Source organism: Chiloscyllium punctatum, chromosome 15 (genome assembly GCF_047496795.1).
Source record: "Chiloscyllium punctatum isolate Juve2018m chromosome 15, sChiPun1.3, whole genome shotgun sequence".
Taxonomy (NCBI): Eukaryota; Metazoa; Chordata; class Chondrichthyes; order Orectolobiformes; family Hemiscylliidae; genus Chiloscyllium; species Chiloscyllium punctatum.
The window spans coordinates 93,288,837-93,305,780 of NC_092753.1; the positions used below are offsets into that span (position 1 = coordinate 93,288,837).

At 41.8% G+C, this 16,944-nt stretch overlaps 1 protein-coding gene across 2 annotated transcripts in view; it reads right to left on the minus strand.

Annotated features, from left to right (window-relative positions):
- Window positions 1-16,944, minus strand: part of cxadr (CXADR Ig-like cell adhesion molecule) — a 99,924-nt gene that overhangs the window by 28,243 nt on the left and 54,737 nt on the right. For both annotated transcript variants that reach the window (XM_072585753.1, XM_072585752.1), the window contains exons 2-3: window positions 6,386-6,552; window positions 5,295-5,499 (exon numbers count right to left, since the gene is read on the minus strand). In XM_072585753.1, the coding sequence (XP_072441854.1) occupies window positions 5,295-5,499; window positions 6,386-6,552 (372 nt within the window). The remainder of the gene's footprint in view (window positions 1-5,294; window positions 5,500-6,385; window positions 6,553-16,944) is intronic.

Sequence of the window (16,944 nt, forward strand, 5' to 3'; positions counted from 1 at the left end):
ACTAGGAAAATTCAGTTTTTAAAGGGATCCCAATATCTCACACTCATTTGTAAAAAGAGGAAGATGAATTGACAAGTTATTTTAGATACATTTCATAGAGAAGGTGGCAACCGTGTAGGGGAACTCAGGCAGTGAAAAGAGTCAACAGGAGGTAGGATAGGTGTTTGAGATTGTGTGCTAGAGAGAGAGAGGGAGAAAAAAAAACACGTGAGAGAGCAAACATGAGAGACAGCGTGAGCGAGCATTATACGGAGTGGTATTTGCAATTTGGGGACTGTGGAAGAGGTGGATTGTTTAGCTGAACAGTGAGACATTTAATATAAATCTCCACCATCACCATCCTCCCATCCTCAGCCAGATTGGAAGACACTGTGACAATCATTTGACATGGTTATTCTGTCTTTGGTTTTTCTTTAAGGTTTTGTAAATAGAGAAGTTCTGATGTGTCGGGTGTGGATGGATTTTATGGCCAATTTGATTATACCTAACGGATACTGCTTTCAAATTTAATAAAAATCTTTATACAATGAAAGGGGAGTGGCCAGTTCTCCCAGCTCAGCTTTTCTCTGGTTTGTTTTGATTTTAGCAGTCTGGCTTTTCAGATTTGCTGATCAAAGAAACACTTCCATGCTGATCCTCTCCCTCTCTCGGACATCTCTCCTGTAAGAAGCTGCGTCTGATTTTACCTCTTTGCCAAACGGGTGTTTATGGGAATGTTGCAAGTATTTGGAATGGTATCATTAAGGTGCGATAGAGTTGATTGGGTTTTTTAAAACAGTTAAGTTACTCTATATTATGTTCTCTTTTGTTTGTGTTTCATTCAGTAATATTGAAAATAAATTCTGTTTTGTTTAAAACGAAGTGGTGGGACCATGTACATCACTCCTGGAATATCCACCGTTACACCTGCTTAAAACAACGAGCAAAGTTAGTGCCCAGCCTAGTAACGTGAAATGTTTTGAGGGGGTCTGGCCTGGTCCATAACAACACACAGGTTGCCATTTTTATGTGGATGAATATTGAGGTATCTGGACATTCCACTATGATTTTTGTTTTAAATATACCAGGTGATAGTGAGAGCCCAATTAGAAATCTGTTGCCATTTTCTCAGCAGGTATATTGGTCTTGAGGTTTGGAAAAGTCAGTCACGAAAAGGAGGTGGAACCTGTTGATTATATAAAGTGAGTGCCTTTAAGCACTTCCTGTTTGTGCCCAGGAGCGGGACCATTCTTTACTGGCGTTCCATGAAGGAAGCATCCAGCTTTTTCCAGTCTCCTCCAATCCCTCCCAATCCTCTGTAGCCTCACTTTCCTCCATTTGCAACATTCCCAGTTTACACACAGCCTACTCCTCCACCAAAATCTTTTGACTCTTACCAAGATGCTTTCACCTCCTTGCTACATTTTTTCTTTTGTAGGTCCATTGTCCTGACTTCCCAACCTCAGCTGTATCCTGAGGTGCGGAATCCCAACCTTTAAGGTGAGGAGCCAATAAACATTTTCCAATCAATCATTGGGATAAAGATCTGTGACCAAATCATGAGGGCTTTTATGGTGCTGTAGTAGTGTCCCTAACTGGAGGCCTGGGTTCAAATTCTACCTGCTCCAAAAGTGTGTCATAACATCTCTGAAACAGGTTGATTAAAAACAAACCAATGAACAAAGCCGAATAACAGTCCAGCATAGACCAGGATATACTGGGGGATTGGAAGAAAGGTATTCATGGGATTTCGGTATGCAAACAGATTGGATTAATTGAAGTGGCAAGGGATAGCCTTGAGGGACAATACATTCAATGTGTTAGATTACTTGGAGCAATAATATTGAAGAGAAAACCAGGGAGCAGGCTGTTCTGGATTTGATATTATGTATGAGGTGGAATTAATGAATAATCTCATAATAAAGGATCCTCTAGGGAAGAGTGATCATAGCATGCTAGGATTACAAATCAGTTTGAGGTTGAGAAAGTAGAGTCCCACACTAACATTCTGGAGGTAAACAAAGGTAATCATGTAGGCATAAGGGCAGACTTAGCCCAAGTGGGGCTAAATTGGGGCAGCCTGTTGGCTCAGTTTTTAGCACTGCTATTTCATAGCGCCAGGGACCCAGGTTCGATTCCAGCATTGGGGCGACTGTCTGCATGGAGTTTGCACATTCTCCGGGTGCTCTGGTTTCCTCCCACAATCCAAAGATGCGCAGGTCAGGTGAACTGGCCATCCTAAATTTCCCAGAGTGTTAGATTCATTAGTCAGAGGGAAATGGGTCTGGGTGAGTTAGTCTTCGGAGGATCGATGTGGACTGGTTGGGCCGAAAGGCCTGTTTCCACACTGTAGGGGAATCCAATCTAATCAACTGGATTATACAGGAAGATTTTAAAAGGTAGAACTATTTAGAGCAATGGCAGATGTTTAAAGAGGTATTCAATTCCTTCTCACTAAAATATAATCCAGAAAGGAAGAAACATTGCAAGAGGGATGGGAAACATCCAGGACTAAGTAATGGATATAAAGAAAACATAACATAACATAACATAAAAAACCAAGGCAAATCATTGCTAATAGCAGGATGGAAGACTGGATACTTTTAAAGATCAACTAAGGGATGCTTCAAAAAACTAATAACAAGAGCAACTGTAAATTATGAAAAAGAGTATAGTCAAAACTTATAAAAGTTTGTAAAAGGGAAGCAAATAGCTAAAGTGAATGATGGTCCCCAGAAGAGGGGATTGGGAGGGGTTAATAGTCGGGAAACAGAAATGGTAAAGAATATTTTGCCTCAGTTTCCATGGTGGAGGACAGTAGTACCATTCCAATGGTAAGAGCTATCGCAAAGGTTACAGAAAATTAGGGGCTTAAAACAATCATTACTAGAGGAAAAGTACTAAGCAAACCACTGAGTCTGAAAGCAGGTAAATCCTCAGGGTCTGAAGGCCTAGATTTGAGGGTCTTAAAGGAAGTAGCACCAGAGATAATTAATAAATTTGTTATACTATTCCAAAGTTCCTTCAAATCTGAAATGTTCTGGTGGATAGGAAAAATGCTATTATTATGGGGGTGGCACGTGGCTCAGTAGTTAGCATTGTTGCCTCACAGCGCCAGGGAGCCAGATTTGATTCCAACCTCAAGTGACTGTGTGGAATTTGCACGTCCTCCCTGTGTCTGTGCGGGTTTCCTCTGGGTGCTCCAGTTTCCTCCCACAGTCAAAGATGTGCAGGCTAGGTGAGTCGGCCATACTAAATTATCCCATAGTGTTCAATGATGTGTCGGTCAGGTGCATTAGTCAGAGGAATGGATCTGGGTGGGATACTCTTTGGAGAGTCAGTATGGAATTGTTGGACCAAAAAACCTGTTTCCACACTATAGAGATTCGATATTCTATTCAAAAAGGAATTGGACAGATAATAGGAAACTGGAAAACAGTTAGTTTAATGCATTTTTGGGAAATTGTTAGAATCTATAGAGACAAGCTTTTTCCCAGGGTGAAGGATTCAATAACAAGAGGTCACGGTTTCAAGGTGAGAGGTGGAAAGTTTAAGGGGATACACGCAGCAAGTACTTCACACAGAGGGTGGTGGGCATCTGGAACGTGTTGCTAGCAGAGGTGGTCGAGGCAGGCACGGTAGATTCATTTAAGATGCATCTGGACAGATGCATGAGTAGGTGGGGAGCAGAGGGATACAGATGCTTAGGAATTGACCGACAGGTTTAGACAGTACATTTGGATCGGCTCAGGCTTGAAGGGCTGAAGGGCCTATTCCTGGGCTGTAAATTTTCTTTGTTCTTCCTTTGTTCTATTATTAAGAAAACATTAACAGAACATTTTGAAAGTCAAAACACAGTTCTATCAGAGTCATTATGGTTTTGGTGAAGGATAAATAGTGTTTGACTTATTGTTTTTTCAAAGATGTAACTAGCAAAGTGGATAATGGGAATTTGTTCATTTGATAAAGTATATAAACAAAATAGTTATACACAAGATCACATGGGGTTTTGGGTAAACTTAACTTGGATAGGGGCTGGCTAACCAACAGGAAGTAGGGGGTTCGGATAAATGAGACTTTTTCTGCTTGGCAAAACATAACTAATGGCGTGCCACAAGCTTTGGTCCTCAGAGCCTGAACTAATTAAAACCTAAATTAATTACTCAGATGCAGGAATAGAAGCATTATTGCCAAATTTGCCAATGATCCCAAAACAGATGGTTAAGTAGGTTGCAATGAAGAAATTAAAAATTTACAAGTGGAGCGGATTAGTTTTGGTGAAAGGGCCAAAATTTGGCAGATGGAACTTTAACATAGATAGGTATGAGTCAAAAAGTGTGGTGCTGGAAAAGCACAGCAGGTCAGGCAGCATCCGAGAAGCAGGCCAGTCAACATTTTGAGCATAAGCTCTTCATCAGGAATGTTGGGGAGCAGGGGGCAAGGGAGCCAAGAGATAAATGGAGTGGGGGTGTGTGGGGAGGGGGCTGCAGTGAAGGTAGCTGGGAGGGGCGATGGTGATAGATTGGAGTGGAGGTGGAGGGGATAGCTGGGTTATCCACAACTTATTATGTAAAATAGAGAGAAACATCAGAGTTCTAAGGTGCAGAGAGATCTGTGTGCCCTGTTGCATGAATCTACAGGTACAACAGGTAATAAAGAAGGCAAATGGAAATTTGGCATTTATTGCAAAAGGAACATAATATAAAAGTGGGGAAGTGTTGATGTAACTGTGCAAGGCATTAGTGACACCACACCTGGAGTATTGCGCGTAATTTTTGTCCCCTTTCTTGAGAAGGTATATAGTTGCACTGGAGGATATTCAGAGGAGGTTCACTAGATTGATTCCAGAGGTGAGGGGTTTGTCATATGAAGAGAGATTGAACTCTCTGGAATTCAGAAGAACAACAACAGGAGATATAATTGAGGTATATAACATGTTAAAAGGGACTGACAAAATAGATGTGGAGGGTCATTTCCTCTTGTGGCTTAATCTAGAACGAGAGGTTACAGCTTTAGGAATAAGGGTGGCAGATTTAAAACAGAGATGAGGAGGAATTAATTCTCTCAAAAGAGAGTGAATCTGTGGAATTCACTCCCCAGAGTGTGGTGGCCAATGGACATTGGGTAGATTTGAGGAGGAGGTAGGCAGATTTTTAACTGGCAATGGGTTAAAGAGTTATGGAGAGGGGGCAGAAAAGTGAGGTTGAGATCAGCCACAATGAAATTGACTTGTGGAGCAGGCTCGAAGGGCTGAATGGCCTACTCCTGCTCCTGGTTCTTAAAAATCCATTTCCAGCCAAAGACAGCTTCCTTACTCAAAACATCCAGCGTGATTGATATGGTCTTTGAACCAGGAGACTTCTTCACTTTGCAATGGTATCTTCCGGAATCACTGAGTCTCAACCTAGTGATGTTGATGGAAGCGTCGCCATTTTTGGGATCTGGTGAACTGAAGTGCACACGACCTTTCATATCTTCAAGACGGGTCTCATAGGTCCTGTCCCCTGAATAGTCAATAACCTGTTGATTAGGAAGCAGTTTGATGAGTAAGCAGCCCAGTTTGGTCAGGTAGACAGAGAGTAAGTTCACTAACACTGGTAGAATAGTGTCTGAGCAGAAATACAGTGCCATCATTTTACCTCCAGAAGGCACACTGGGTACTTTTCAGCATTAGGTAAGGGCTTTATTAGCTAAAGGTAATAGATGACCAGAGAGCATACAGGGATTGTGGTGTTAAGCTGATGAAAAACAGGAAGAGTAGAACATTTGCCGCTTGAAGCTTGCTAAACCAATCATTAAGACTTGCTTAATATTCTCTATCAATTTTGTTCTCCCACACAATCCCCATCTGCCTCAATTCCCTCCAGAATCTGTCAATATTGGTCTTGAATATACTCAATGACAGTATCCATTGCTTTCTGGGATATAAAATTCCAGAATAATTCACAGACCTCCCAGAATGAAGGAAGTCCTCCACATCTCAGTTCATCACTGCTCAGACCTTGACTTGGAGACTCTGATCTAATGTTCTGGGGAAACAGCTTCAGCTGTGTCAGGTCCTTTCAGAATCTAGTGTTTTAATGTGAGTGAGTGAGTGAGTGAGAGACAGAGAGAGAGAGAGAGAGAGAGAGAGAGAGAGAGAGAGAGAGAGCATGTGCTCAGAAAGTGAGTGTGCCACGCAAAAGTAGCATGACAAAGAGGACAGAAGCAAGGAGAGAGAGCAAGAAACAAGCATGCGCAGTCAGACGGGGGCAATTCTGACATTCTTTCTCTCAAAATGAGCTGAACTCAGGGTTTCTGGATCTGTTGACAGATTGTGCACTGGTCTAAGTAATTAACCAATCACTGCACCTCACCTTTAACATTTATGCCTCTATATAGGTTAAATCTCAGGCTCAATACTCACAATGATTGGTGAATCCGCTGGATCATTGGGTGTTTTTGACCACTCGATATCCAGTGGGCCGATGTCTGCTTTGTCTAGCTCAAACCTGCACTCCAACATCACGTTGTCTCCATCTCCTGCCTCTTTACGGTTTTGGGTTGGGAGGATAGTTAACCCCTGTGACCATCCTGCAGCGAAAGGAAAAGTTAACATCAACATCTTGCTGTGTATCCAACTACATCCATGAGACAGGGACCAGAGTGTGACCTTGCACAGCAGCATTTACCTATTCTACATGTTCAGAAGTCACATGACCCCCAGATGAAGTCAGGTGAAGTCAGATGAAGGAGCAATGCTCCAAAAGCTTGTGATTTCAAACAAACCTGTCGTATTATTACCTGGTGATGTGTTACATCTGACTTTGTCCACCCCAGTCCAACATCAGCACCTCCACTTCTATTCTATACATGAACTCAGAGCACCACAGCACTCCTGAGAATGTGAATAGGATATGAGCAGGTAGGGAAAGAGTTACATTTTGAGTTTCGTGAAAGAAAAAAGTTCAGCTAAGCATGACTCAGATCAGATAAGAACTTGCAGTAAACAATGAGGTGCTGGAGGTAAGGGTAGTGAGTTAATGAGGGGAAAAGGCATTCATTATATACAGCCATTTAACAAGAAGCACTCAGTATGTAAAGTCAGTTAACAAGGTGAAAAGAACTTATTATGTGAAGCCAGTTAACAAGGTTAAGAACATTCATTGTGTAACAGCAGATGGATCAATCTTTACTATCGACACTCGCTGATTGTAATGGTCACCCAATGAATACGTATGTTGCTTTATCTGGATGCTCCTCCCTGTAAGCGAATATATAATTCACTAAGAAACTGCTGTTCGAGAAAAGACGAAGAACTCATGTCTTTGTGCACATGGGCAATCATTCTCTCTTCCTCCAGGGCCTGGAATAAAAGATGAAGGAGGTCAAACTATTCTGTGTCTCTAAGCATTTTGCTTTGACTGAGGGGGGGGGGAAAACAGGACGACACTCTTTGGCATACGTCCACCTTCTACACTCTTGTTCATGCCCCTGCCTTCTGCACATTTCATTATGCAGTCTACAGATGCCTGAATCTAGTGTGAAATGTCTTGCGGGTTTTGCTTACATTTCAATTTCAAAATATCGGCACATTGCAAAACTTCTTTACTCCTGCTTATTCCAGTTTTAGCTTCAGGTAGCTTGAGGTTCTGTTTATTTTGCTCTAAATCTACATTGTGACAAGATGTGCCTTGAAGAGATTTGTTCTGTTTCCTTGAAAGCAAATGCTGTAAACCAGGCAAAGAGCTGTCTGCTCTCTGCACAGCAGGGTAGCTAGCTTAGGATTTTTTTAAAAAATAGGGAACAAAAGAAGCATGATTGAGAGAGAGCCAGGCTCACACACACCCAGGGTCTCCAGGTTTTATTATCCAGTCTCCAGTGAAACTGGGATTTTGGAGGAAGGCACAGCTCTCTCTGCTGACACAATCATGTTTGAGTGTTCCTTCCATTTTAAATTTGGTGAGAGCTTATAGGATGCTCCTGCATTCAACAAGTTAATTAAGTATTTTGACAGAGTTTCATTTAAGCCAATTTTTATAAACTATTGTCTGTATTTTAACTGTAGTGTCAGATGAAAGTGTATTTTATTTAAAAGGTCTTAAACTGACCAATCAAAACGCCTCTGGAAGCGATGCCTCAGACTCTAACGCTTTTTATTTAAAAGCAAGTGTATGATAGAACATAGAACATTACAGCACAGTACAGGTCCTTCAGCCCTCGATGTTGTGCCGACCTGTCTACCAACATGAAGACCATCTAACCTACACTATTCCATGTACGTCCATATGCTTGTCCAATGACAACTTTAAATGTACTTAAAGTTGGCGAATCTACTACCGTTGCAGGCAAAGCATTCCATACCCTGACTACTCTCTGAGTAAAGAAACTACCTCTGACATCTGTCCTATATCTATCACCCCTCAATTTAAAGCTATGTCCCCTCGTGCTCGCTGTCACCATTCTTGGAAAAAGGCTCTCCCTGTCCAACCTATCTAACCCTCTGATTATCTTATACGTCTCTATTAAGTCACCTCTCAACCTTCCTCTCTCTAACAAAAACAACCTCAAGTCCCTCAGCCTTTCCTCGTAAGACCTTCCCTCCATACCAGGCAACATCCTAGTAAATCTCCTCTGCACCCTTTCCAAAGCTTCCACATCCTTCTTACAATGCAGTGACCAGAACTGTACACAATATTCCAAGCGCGGCTGCACCAGAGTTTTGTACAGCTGCAGCATAACCTCATGGTTCCGGAACTCGATCCTTCAATTAATAAAAACTAAAACATTGTATGCCTTCTTAACAATCCTGTCAACCTGGGTGACAACTTTCAAGGATCTGTGTACCTGGACACCGAGATCTCTCTGCTCATCTACACTACCAAGAATCTTACCATTGGCCCAGTACTTTGCATTCCGGTTACTCCGACCAAAGTGAATCACCTCACACTTGTCCGCATTAAGCTCCATTTACCACCTCTCAGCCCAGCTCTGCAGCTTATCTAGGTCTCTCTGTAACCTACTACATCCTTCGTCACTATCCACAACTCCACCGACCTTAGTGTCGTCTGTAAGTTTACTAACCCACCCTTCTTCGCCCTCATCCAGGTCGTTTATAAAAATGACGAACAGCAGTGGACCCAACACTGACTCTTGCAGTACACCACTGGTAACTGGACTCCAGGATGAACATTTCCCATCAACCACCACCCTCTGTCTTCTTTCAGCAAACCAATTACTGATCCAAACTGCTATATCTCCCACAATCCCACTCCTCTGCATTTTGTACAATAGCCTACTGTGGGGAACCTTATCGAACGCCTTGCTGAAATCCATATACACCACATCAACTGGTTTGGTCACTTTGTCAAAAAACTCAATAACATTTGTTAGGCACGATCTACCCTTCATAAAACCATGCTGACTGTCCCTAATCAAATTATTCTTTTCTAGATGATTAGAAACCCTATCTCATATAACCTTTTCCAACATTTTACCAACACTTTTCCAACACTGAAGTCAGGCTCACTGGTCTATAATTACCAGGATTGTCTCTACTCCCCTTCTTGAACAGGGGAACCACATTTGCTATCCTCCAGTCTTCTGGCACTATTCCTGTCAACAATAACGATTTAAAGATCAATGCCATTGGCTCGGCAATCTCCTCCCTGGCTTCCCAGAGGATCCTAGGATAAATCCCATCTGGCCCAGGGGACTTATCTATTTTCACAATCTGTAGGATTTCTAATACCTCTTCCTTGTGAACCTCAATCCCACCTAGTCTAGTAGCCTGTATCTTAGTAATCTCCTTGACAACATTGTCATTTTCTAGAGTGAATACTGTTGAAAAGTATTCATTTAGTGCTTCCCCTATCTCCTCTGACTCCACACACAACTTCCCACTACTATCCTTGATTGGCCCTAATCTTACTCTCGTCATTCTTTTATTCCTTAAATACCTATAGAAAGCCTTAGGGTTTACCTTGATCCTATCCGCCAACAACTTCTCATGTCTCCTCCTGGCTCTTCTGAGCTCTCTCTTTAGGTCTTCCCTGGCTACCTTGTAACCCTCAAGTGCCCTAACTGAGTCTTCACATCTCATCCTAACATAAGCCTTCTTCTTCCTCTTGACCAGAGATTCCACTTCCTTTGTAAACCACGGCTCCCGCGCTCTATAGCTTCCTCCCTGCCTGACAAGTACATACTTATCTAGGACACACAGTAGCTTTTCCTTGAATAAGCTCCACATTTCTAATGTGCCTATCCCCTGCAGTTTCCTTCTCCATCCTATGCTTCCTAAATCTTGCCTAATCGCATCATAATTGCCTTTCCCCCAGCTGTAACTCTTGCCCAGTGGTATACACCTATTCAGAAGCCTATAGAAAACTCCCAACAGGGTGACTTCTCCTTTCCTGTTTCTAACTTCAGCCCATACTACCTCAGTTGACGAGTCCCCAAACATTTTTTCTGCAACTGTAATACTATCCTTGACCAACAATGCCACACCTCCCCCTCTTTTACCATCTTCTCTGTTCTTACTGAAACATCTAAATCTGGAACCTGCAACAACCATTCCTGTCCCTGCTCTAACCATGTCTCCAAAATGGCCACAACATCGAAGTCCCAGGTACCAACCCATGCTGCAGGTTTACCCTCCTTATTCCGGATGCTCCTGGCATTGAAGTATACACACTTCAAACCAACTTCTTGCCTTGCCTTGATCTCCTTGTTATATTCTGAGGGGAAAGTGAGGACTGCAGATGCTGGAGATCAGAGCTGAAAAATGTGTTGCTGGAAAAGCGCAGCAGGTCAGGCAGCATCCAAGGAGCAGAAGCAGAAGGGCTTATGCCCGAAACATCGATTCCCCTGCTCCTTGGATGCTGCCTGACCTACTAAGCTTTTCCAGCAACACATTTTTCAGCTATAATTTGAGGGGGTTTGGTCTGGCCCATAACAAACTGGGGACTCCTCTCAGGGACAAAATCTCTAATTTCAGTTTGGGTTCAGGGTTATTGGACCCAAAGACTGAGAGGTGAATGTTGATTTCTCTTTGTAGGTGTTACATTCGGTATGCCTTGTGTCATAATGGCACTTTCGGAGGTTATGAGTTTCCTGGGTTTGGAAGAAGTCACTTGGAGTAGTTTCCAGAAGATGAATAAGACTAAGCTTGTAAATTGATCACAGAATCCTTACAATGTAGAAACAGGCCATTTGGCCCAAGAAGTCCATACCAACCTTCCAATGAGCATCCAACCCAGTTTCATCATCCCCACCCTAATCCGTAACCTGACATTTCCAATGGCTAATCCACCTAACCTGCACATTCCTGGATGCTACGGGGCAATTTAGCATGGCCAATCCACCAAATGTCTGGACTGTGGGAGGAAACTGGAGCACCTGGAGGAAACCCATGCAGACACAGGGAGAACATGCAAACATGAGAACAGTCGCCAGAGGCTGGAACTGAACCTGAGTCTCTGGCGCTGTTAGGCAGCAGTGTTAATCACTGAGTCACCGTGCTATGGACAAGCTGAAGTTGGAGTTACCTTTGTCTGTGAGGAAAGGGAAGCGATTGCAGTGATAGCTGTGCATTTACCAGACATGCAACTGGAATATTTGGAAATGACTAAAGTTGAATTGCAGATTAATTATATGCAAAAGAAAAAAAATAGCTCTAGCTGTAGAAAGGGAGAGCGCGAGAGATTTTGAACTTGGAAGTCACAACTGAAAACGAAAGCCAGCTTAAAAAGTACAGGTAGGGATGAAAGGTAGGAATAGTGATGAGGGCAGTGATGGAGAACAATTCCATCATAGACAAAGGCCTGGTAGGAATCTGTCTAAACATGTCCAAGCATTGCTCCAGTTTGAAGAGAAGAACATAGAAGTCTTGGTCATTTCATTTGAGCAAGTTACTAAACAAGTGAAATGGCCATGTGGGTTATTTTCATTCAAACAAAGTTGATAGGTAAGGCGAGTGAGGTATTTGTATCCCAATCAGAGGAGGTATCTGGGGAGTGTGAGGTGGTGAAAAATGCCATCTTAAGTGCATATGAGCTGGTGCCAGGAGCCTACATACATTTCAGGAATCTAAGGAGGTAACCTGATCAAGCATACATTGAGTCTGAAAGGATCAAACAAAGTAACTTTGATAGGTGGGTGAGGGCATTGAAAATAGATCAAATATACGACACTCGTGGAGAGAAGGTTATTTTTGGGGAGTTCAAAAATTCACTTCTTGAGATAGTGGGATCTCATGTGTCGGAGCAGAGGAGGTACCAAGATTAGCAGCAGAAATGACAGATGATCAGTTGGTTCATAAATCCAATTTTGGCTTCCCACATCAATTTCAATCCGAGAGGAATAGAAATTGGGGAAAAGAAAAATCCGCACGTGTTAAGGGAAAAGGAGATCTCACTGAAGATAATAAAGATAGTTTACCACAGGGTGAAAAGGAAACCCATGAGAGGAAAAGAAAAGTAAAAAAGCTCAGGTGTTTTCACTGAAATAAAGTAGACCACATGAAGTCGCAGTGATGATGGTTTAGGAAAAGCACTGGGAAGACAGGTTTGGGAAAACAGTGAAAGCCAGTGAATTTTGTTGAAGTGGTAAAGGAAAGCACAGTCGAAGCTAAAAAAAATCTGCAAAACAACATACAGCCTGGTCAGGGGTTGGTCGAGAAGAAAGTGCTAGATTTCTTTCAAGAATGTACCAGTTTTGAGGGCCACTGGATCCGAAACGTTAATTCCGATTTCTCTCCTTGGTGCTAGCAGACCTGCTGAGCTTTTCCAGCAACTTCTGTTTTTGCTTACTCATGCATGCCAGGAGCGGGGGAAGAAAATAAAATTTTAAATCTTTGATGGTGACAGATGAGGAGATTAATTTTTAAAAAGGAATATTTCCAGAAAAAGGTGGTAGCATGTGGAATTCATGGTGAGAAAAATGGTGTTCTGTGATATAAAGTGAGGTTGGAGTGTCTAGTATAAAGTGTTGAATTGGTGGTAAGTGTATGGAGAAATTCTCAGTTCTGGAAATAGTTTCTCCTTGGTATCAAAGGTGGGAGTGGTGCCTACAGCGGTTGAAAAGCCAGTGGAAAATCAGACAGCTGAAGTGCTACGGAAAGTATATCTTGGGAATTTTCCTGACTGCGTCATAACAAGGTGACAAAGCCACAGGTTGAAACAGGAGGAGAAATCAGGAGGCAAAGAAAAGGAATTTGAAATTCAATTATCAGAAATTACATTCAATCAAATGGGTGGGGAGAGAAACAACAATAGGTGGAAGACAAAAATGAATGTTTTTAGTTCTGAGAAGCTAGGTGAATTACAACAGAAAGTTGAAAAACTAAAGCAGTTGTATCAAAAAGCGGACACAGAAGAAGAATGCGTCCCAGAATGTTACTATCTAAAAAAATAAAGTCTTAATGAGGAAATGGAGACTATTACATATTCAGGTAGATGAGAAATACACAGATGTTCAACAAGCTGTATTACCGGTGAGTTACAGAAAGGAGGTATTGCAGGTAGCAATAAGTTACCAGGAGCAGGTCATTTGAGAGTAAGGAAAACTCAAGTCAGAATACAAAAATATGTTGTTTTTTATTTGGGCTGCATAAAGATATGGTTACATTTTGCCAGACACATCATTTATGTCAGGTAATCAGAAAACCTCAGGCGTGATAAAACTAGCTCCTTTAATACCTATTCCCACGTTTGAGGAACCTTTTACAAGAGACTTAATTGATTGTTTTGGGGAGGGGTAATACGCAAAGAGTGGGAATCAGTATTTGTTGACCATAATGGATGTGTCTACTAGAGTTCCAGAGGCCATTGCAGTATCATGGCTACATGGATTGCAGAAAAGTTACTCTTTTTTTTACTAGATACAGATTACCCACATAAATCTGGTCAAGGATCAGATGTTACATCAAAGTTATTCAAGGAGGTTATGGATAGCTTAGGGAAAAACAAAATTCAAATCCACTATGCTCCATCCAGAATCACAGGGAGCATCAGAATGGTGACATCAAACTTCAAAGACCACGTAAAGGGGTTATAGTCAAGACAATCCAGAGGATTGGGATAAAAGAATTCTATTTTTAGGTTTTTTTTAAAATTAGAGATGCACCTTATGAATCAACTAAATTCACTCCATTTAAATTAGGTTTTGGGAACGAGGTAAGATGACCACTGAAATTAGTTACGGAGAAATTGGTGAGGCAGACTTCAGAAACTACATATTTGCACTATGTATCAAATTTTAGTGAGAGATTAAATAGAGTAGGTGAGTTGGTCAGGCAGCATTTAAAAGTAGTACAGAATGTGATGAAATAGGAAGCAGGTAAGAGTTAAAAAATTTGCAGTTTTGCTACTGGTAACAAAGTGTTAGTGTTGCTCCCAGTGGTAGGTGAATCTTTAAAGGCGAGGTTTAGTAGGCCTTTGTCAAATCAAAAAGAAATTGAGAGTTAGGTGAATTATTTATTAAGAATGCTGGATGGAAACAAATCTCAGCATGTGTCATGTGAATATGCTCAAAAGGTATTTTGACACGGAGGAGGATGTGTTACTAATTTCAACAGAGAGTGAGGAACAAAGTTCAGATGTTTCTAAACTGGACCTTCTTCAAATTAAATTAGGTAACAAGGGAAGATCTCAAAAATTGGTATAAAATTATTGAATTACTCAAAGTTTGTGCAAAGATTTGTAGCTCGGGTGCTTGTTGTGGTTCTGTTCGCCGAGCTGGGAATTTCTGGTGCAGACATTTCGTCCCCTGTCTAGGTGACATCCTCAGTGCTTGGAAGCCTCCTGTGAAGCGCTTCTGTGATCTTTCCTCCGGCATTTGTAGTGATTTGAACCTGCCGCTTCTGGTTGTCAGTTCCAGCTATCCTTAGTATCCACACACGCAGAGGACATGAGTTCGACTGGGACAACACTATTATTATAGGCCAAGCCAAATAGAGAACAGCCAGGGAATTCCTAGAGGCTTGGCACTCAGCCACAGATTCAATCAATCAATAAGCATATCGACCTGGACCCAATATACCGACCACTGCAGCGGACAGCTGGAACTGACAATCGGAAGCGGCAGATTCAAACCACTACAAATGCCGGAGGAAAGATCACAGAAGCACTTCACAGGAGGCTCCCATGCACTGAGGATGTCACCTCGACAGGGGACGAAACGTCTGCACCAGAAATTCCCAGCTCAGCGAACAGAACCACAACAATTATTGAGTTACGTTCCAGAGGAAAATCAGTGACCTAAAGCAGTTATTGCAATCAGATGGAGAGATATGTGGGAATAAACTGGGATGTACTAATCTAATGTAGATATAGGAAATGCTGTTCCAATCAAGTAACATCCTTATAGGCTTAACCCTCTAAACTTTGCAGTGGTTCAAAAAGAGATTGAAAGTATTGTCGGGGATGACATGATTGAAGTGAGTTGCAGTGAATGGAAGTCAACCATTGTAATGGTGCCAAAATCAGATGGTACCAAATAGTACCCAATGATTATGTGTGGACTATTACAAAGTCAATGCAGTTACAAAATTTGATTCATATTTTATTCCACATTTGGAAGACTAAATTGAGAAGCAAGGACAAGCAACTTACATCTCTATTTTGGACTTACTCAGAAGAAACTGGCCAGTACTTTTCTCTGAAACAGCAAAGGATATTTAGGTTTTCATGACACCAAATGGACTTTACCAGTTAAGTCATGCCACTTGGTAAGAAGAATGTGCCAGTCACATTTCAAAGACTAACCAATAAGGTCATTTCAGCATTATCCAATTATGTAGCATATATTGATTAAAAATCACCTGACTGTCTAACATGGAAGGAATATTTGTAGCATTTATTGGAATCTCAGCAGAGACAGACAAGTGAAAAAAGGACAGCGTTTTACAATAATGCTTATTTAATCCATTGTGAAGGATGAGATTTCTGAATACTTGGAAGCATATGGTAAAATAGGGCAAAGACAGTATAGTTTCATCAAAGGGAGGTCATGCTCGACAAATCTGCTAGAATTCTTTGAAGAAGTAACGAGCTGGTAAGACCAAGGAGAGCCAATGGATGTTATCTACCTGGACTTCAAGAAGGCCTTTGACAAGGTGCCACACAGGACGCTACTGAGTAAGATGACGCCTATAAGATGACGTACTGACGCCCATGGCAGAAAGAAGAGAGTGGGGATAAAAGGGTCCTATCTCAGGGTGGCAGTCAGTGACAAAGTGGTGTTTCGCAAGGCTCAGTGTTAGGACCACAACTTTTCACTTTATACATTAACAATCTAGATGAAGGAACTGAGGGCATTCTGGATACATTTGCAGATGACATAAAGATAGATAGAGGGACAGGTAACATTGAAGAGGTGGGGAGGCTGTGAAAGGATATAGACAGGTTAGGAGAGTGGCCAAAGAAGTGGCAGATGTTGTATAACATAGGAAAGTGTGAGGTCATGCAGTTTGATAGGAAGAATAGAGGCATGGACTATTTTATTAATGGAAGAAAATTCAGAAGTCTGAAGTACAAAGAGACTTGGGAGTTCTAGTCCAGGATTCTCTCAAGGTAAACTTGCAGGTTGAGTCAGTAGTTATGAAGGCAAATGCAATGATAGCATTTATCTTGAGAGGACTTGAATTATAAAAACAGGGGTGTACGTCTGAGGCTCTATAAAGCTCTAGTCAGACCATATTTGAAATATTGTGTAGGTTTGGGCCCCATATCTCAAGAAGGATGTACTGGCACTGGAGTGTGTTCAGAGGATGCTCACAAGAATGGTCCCAGGAAGGAAAAGCTTAACATATGAGGAATGTTTGAGGACTCTAGGTTTATACTCGATGTAGTTTAGAAAGAGGAGGGAGGATCTAATTGAAACATATAGAAAACTGAATGGCCTGTACAGAGTAGATGTCGGGGAGATGCTTCCATTGGTAGGAAAGGCTTAAGACCAAAGGGCACAGCCTTAGAGTGAAGGGAAGAC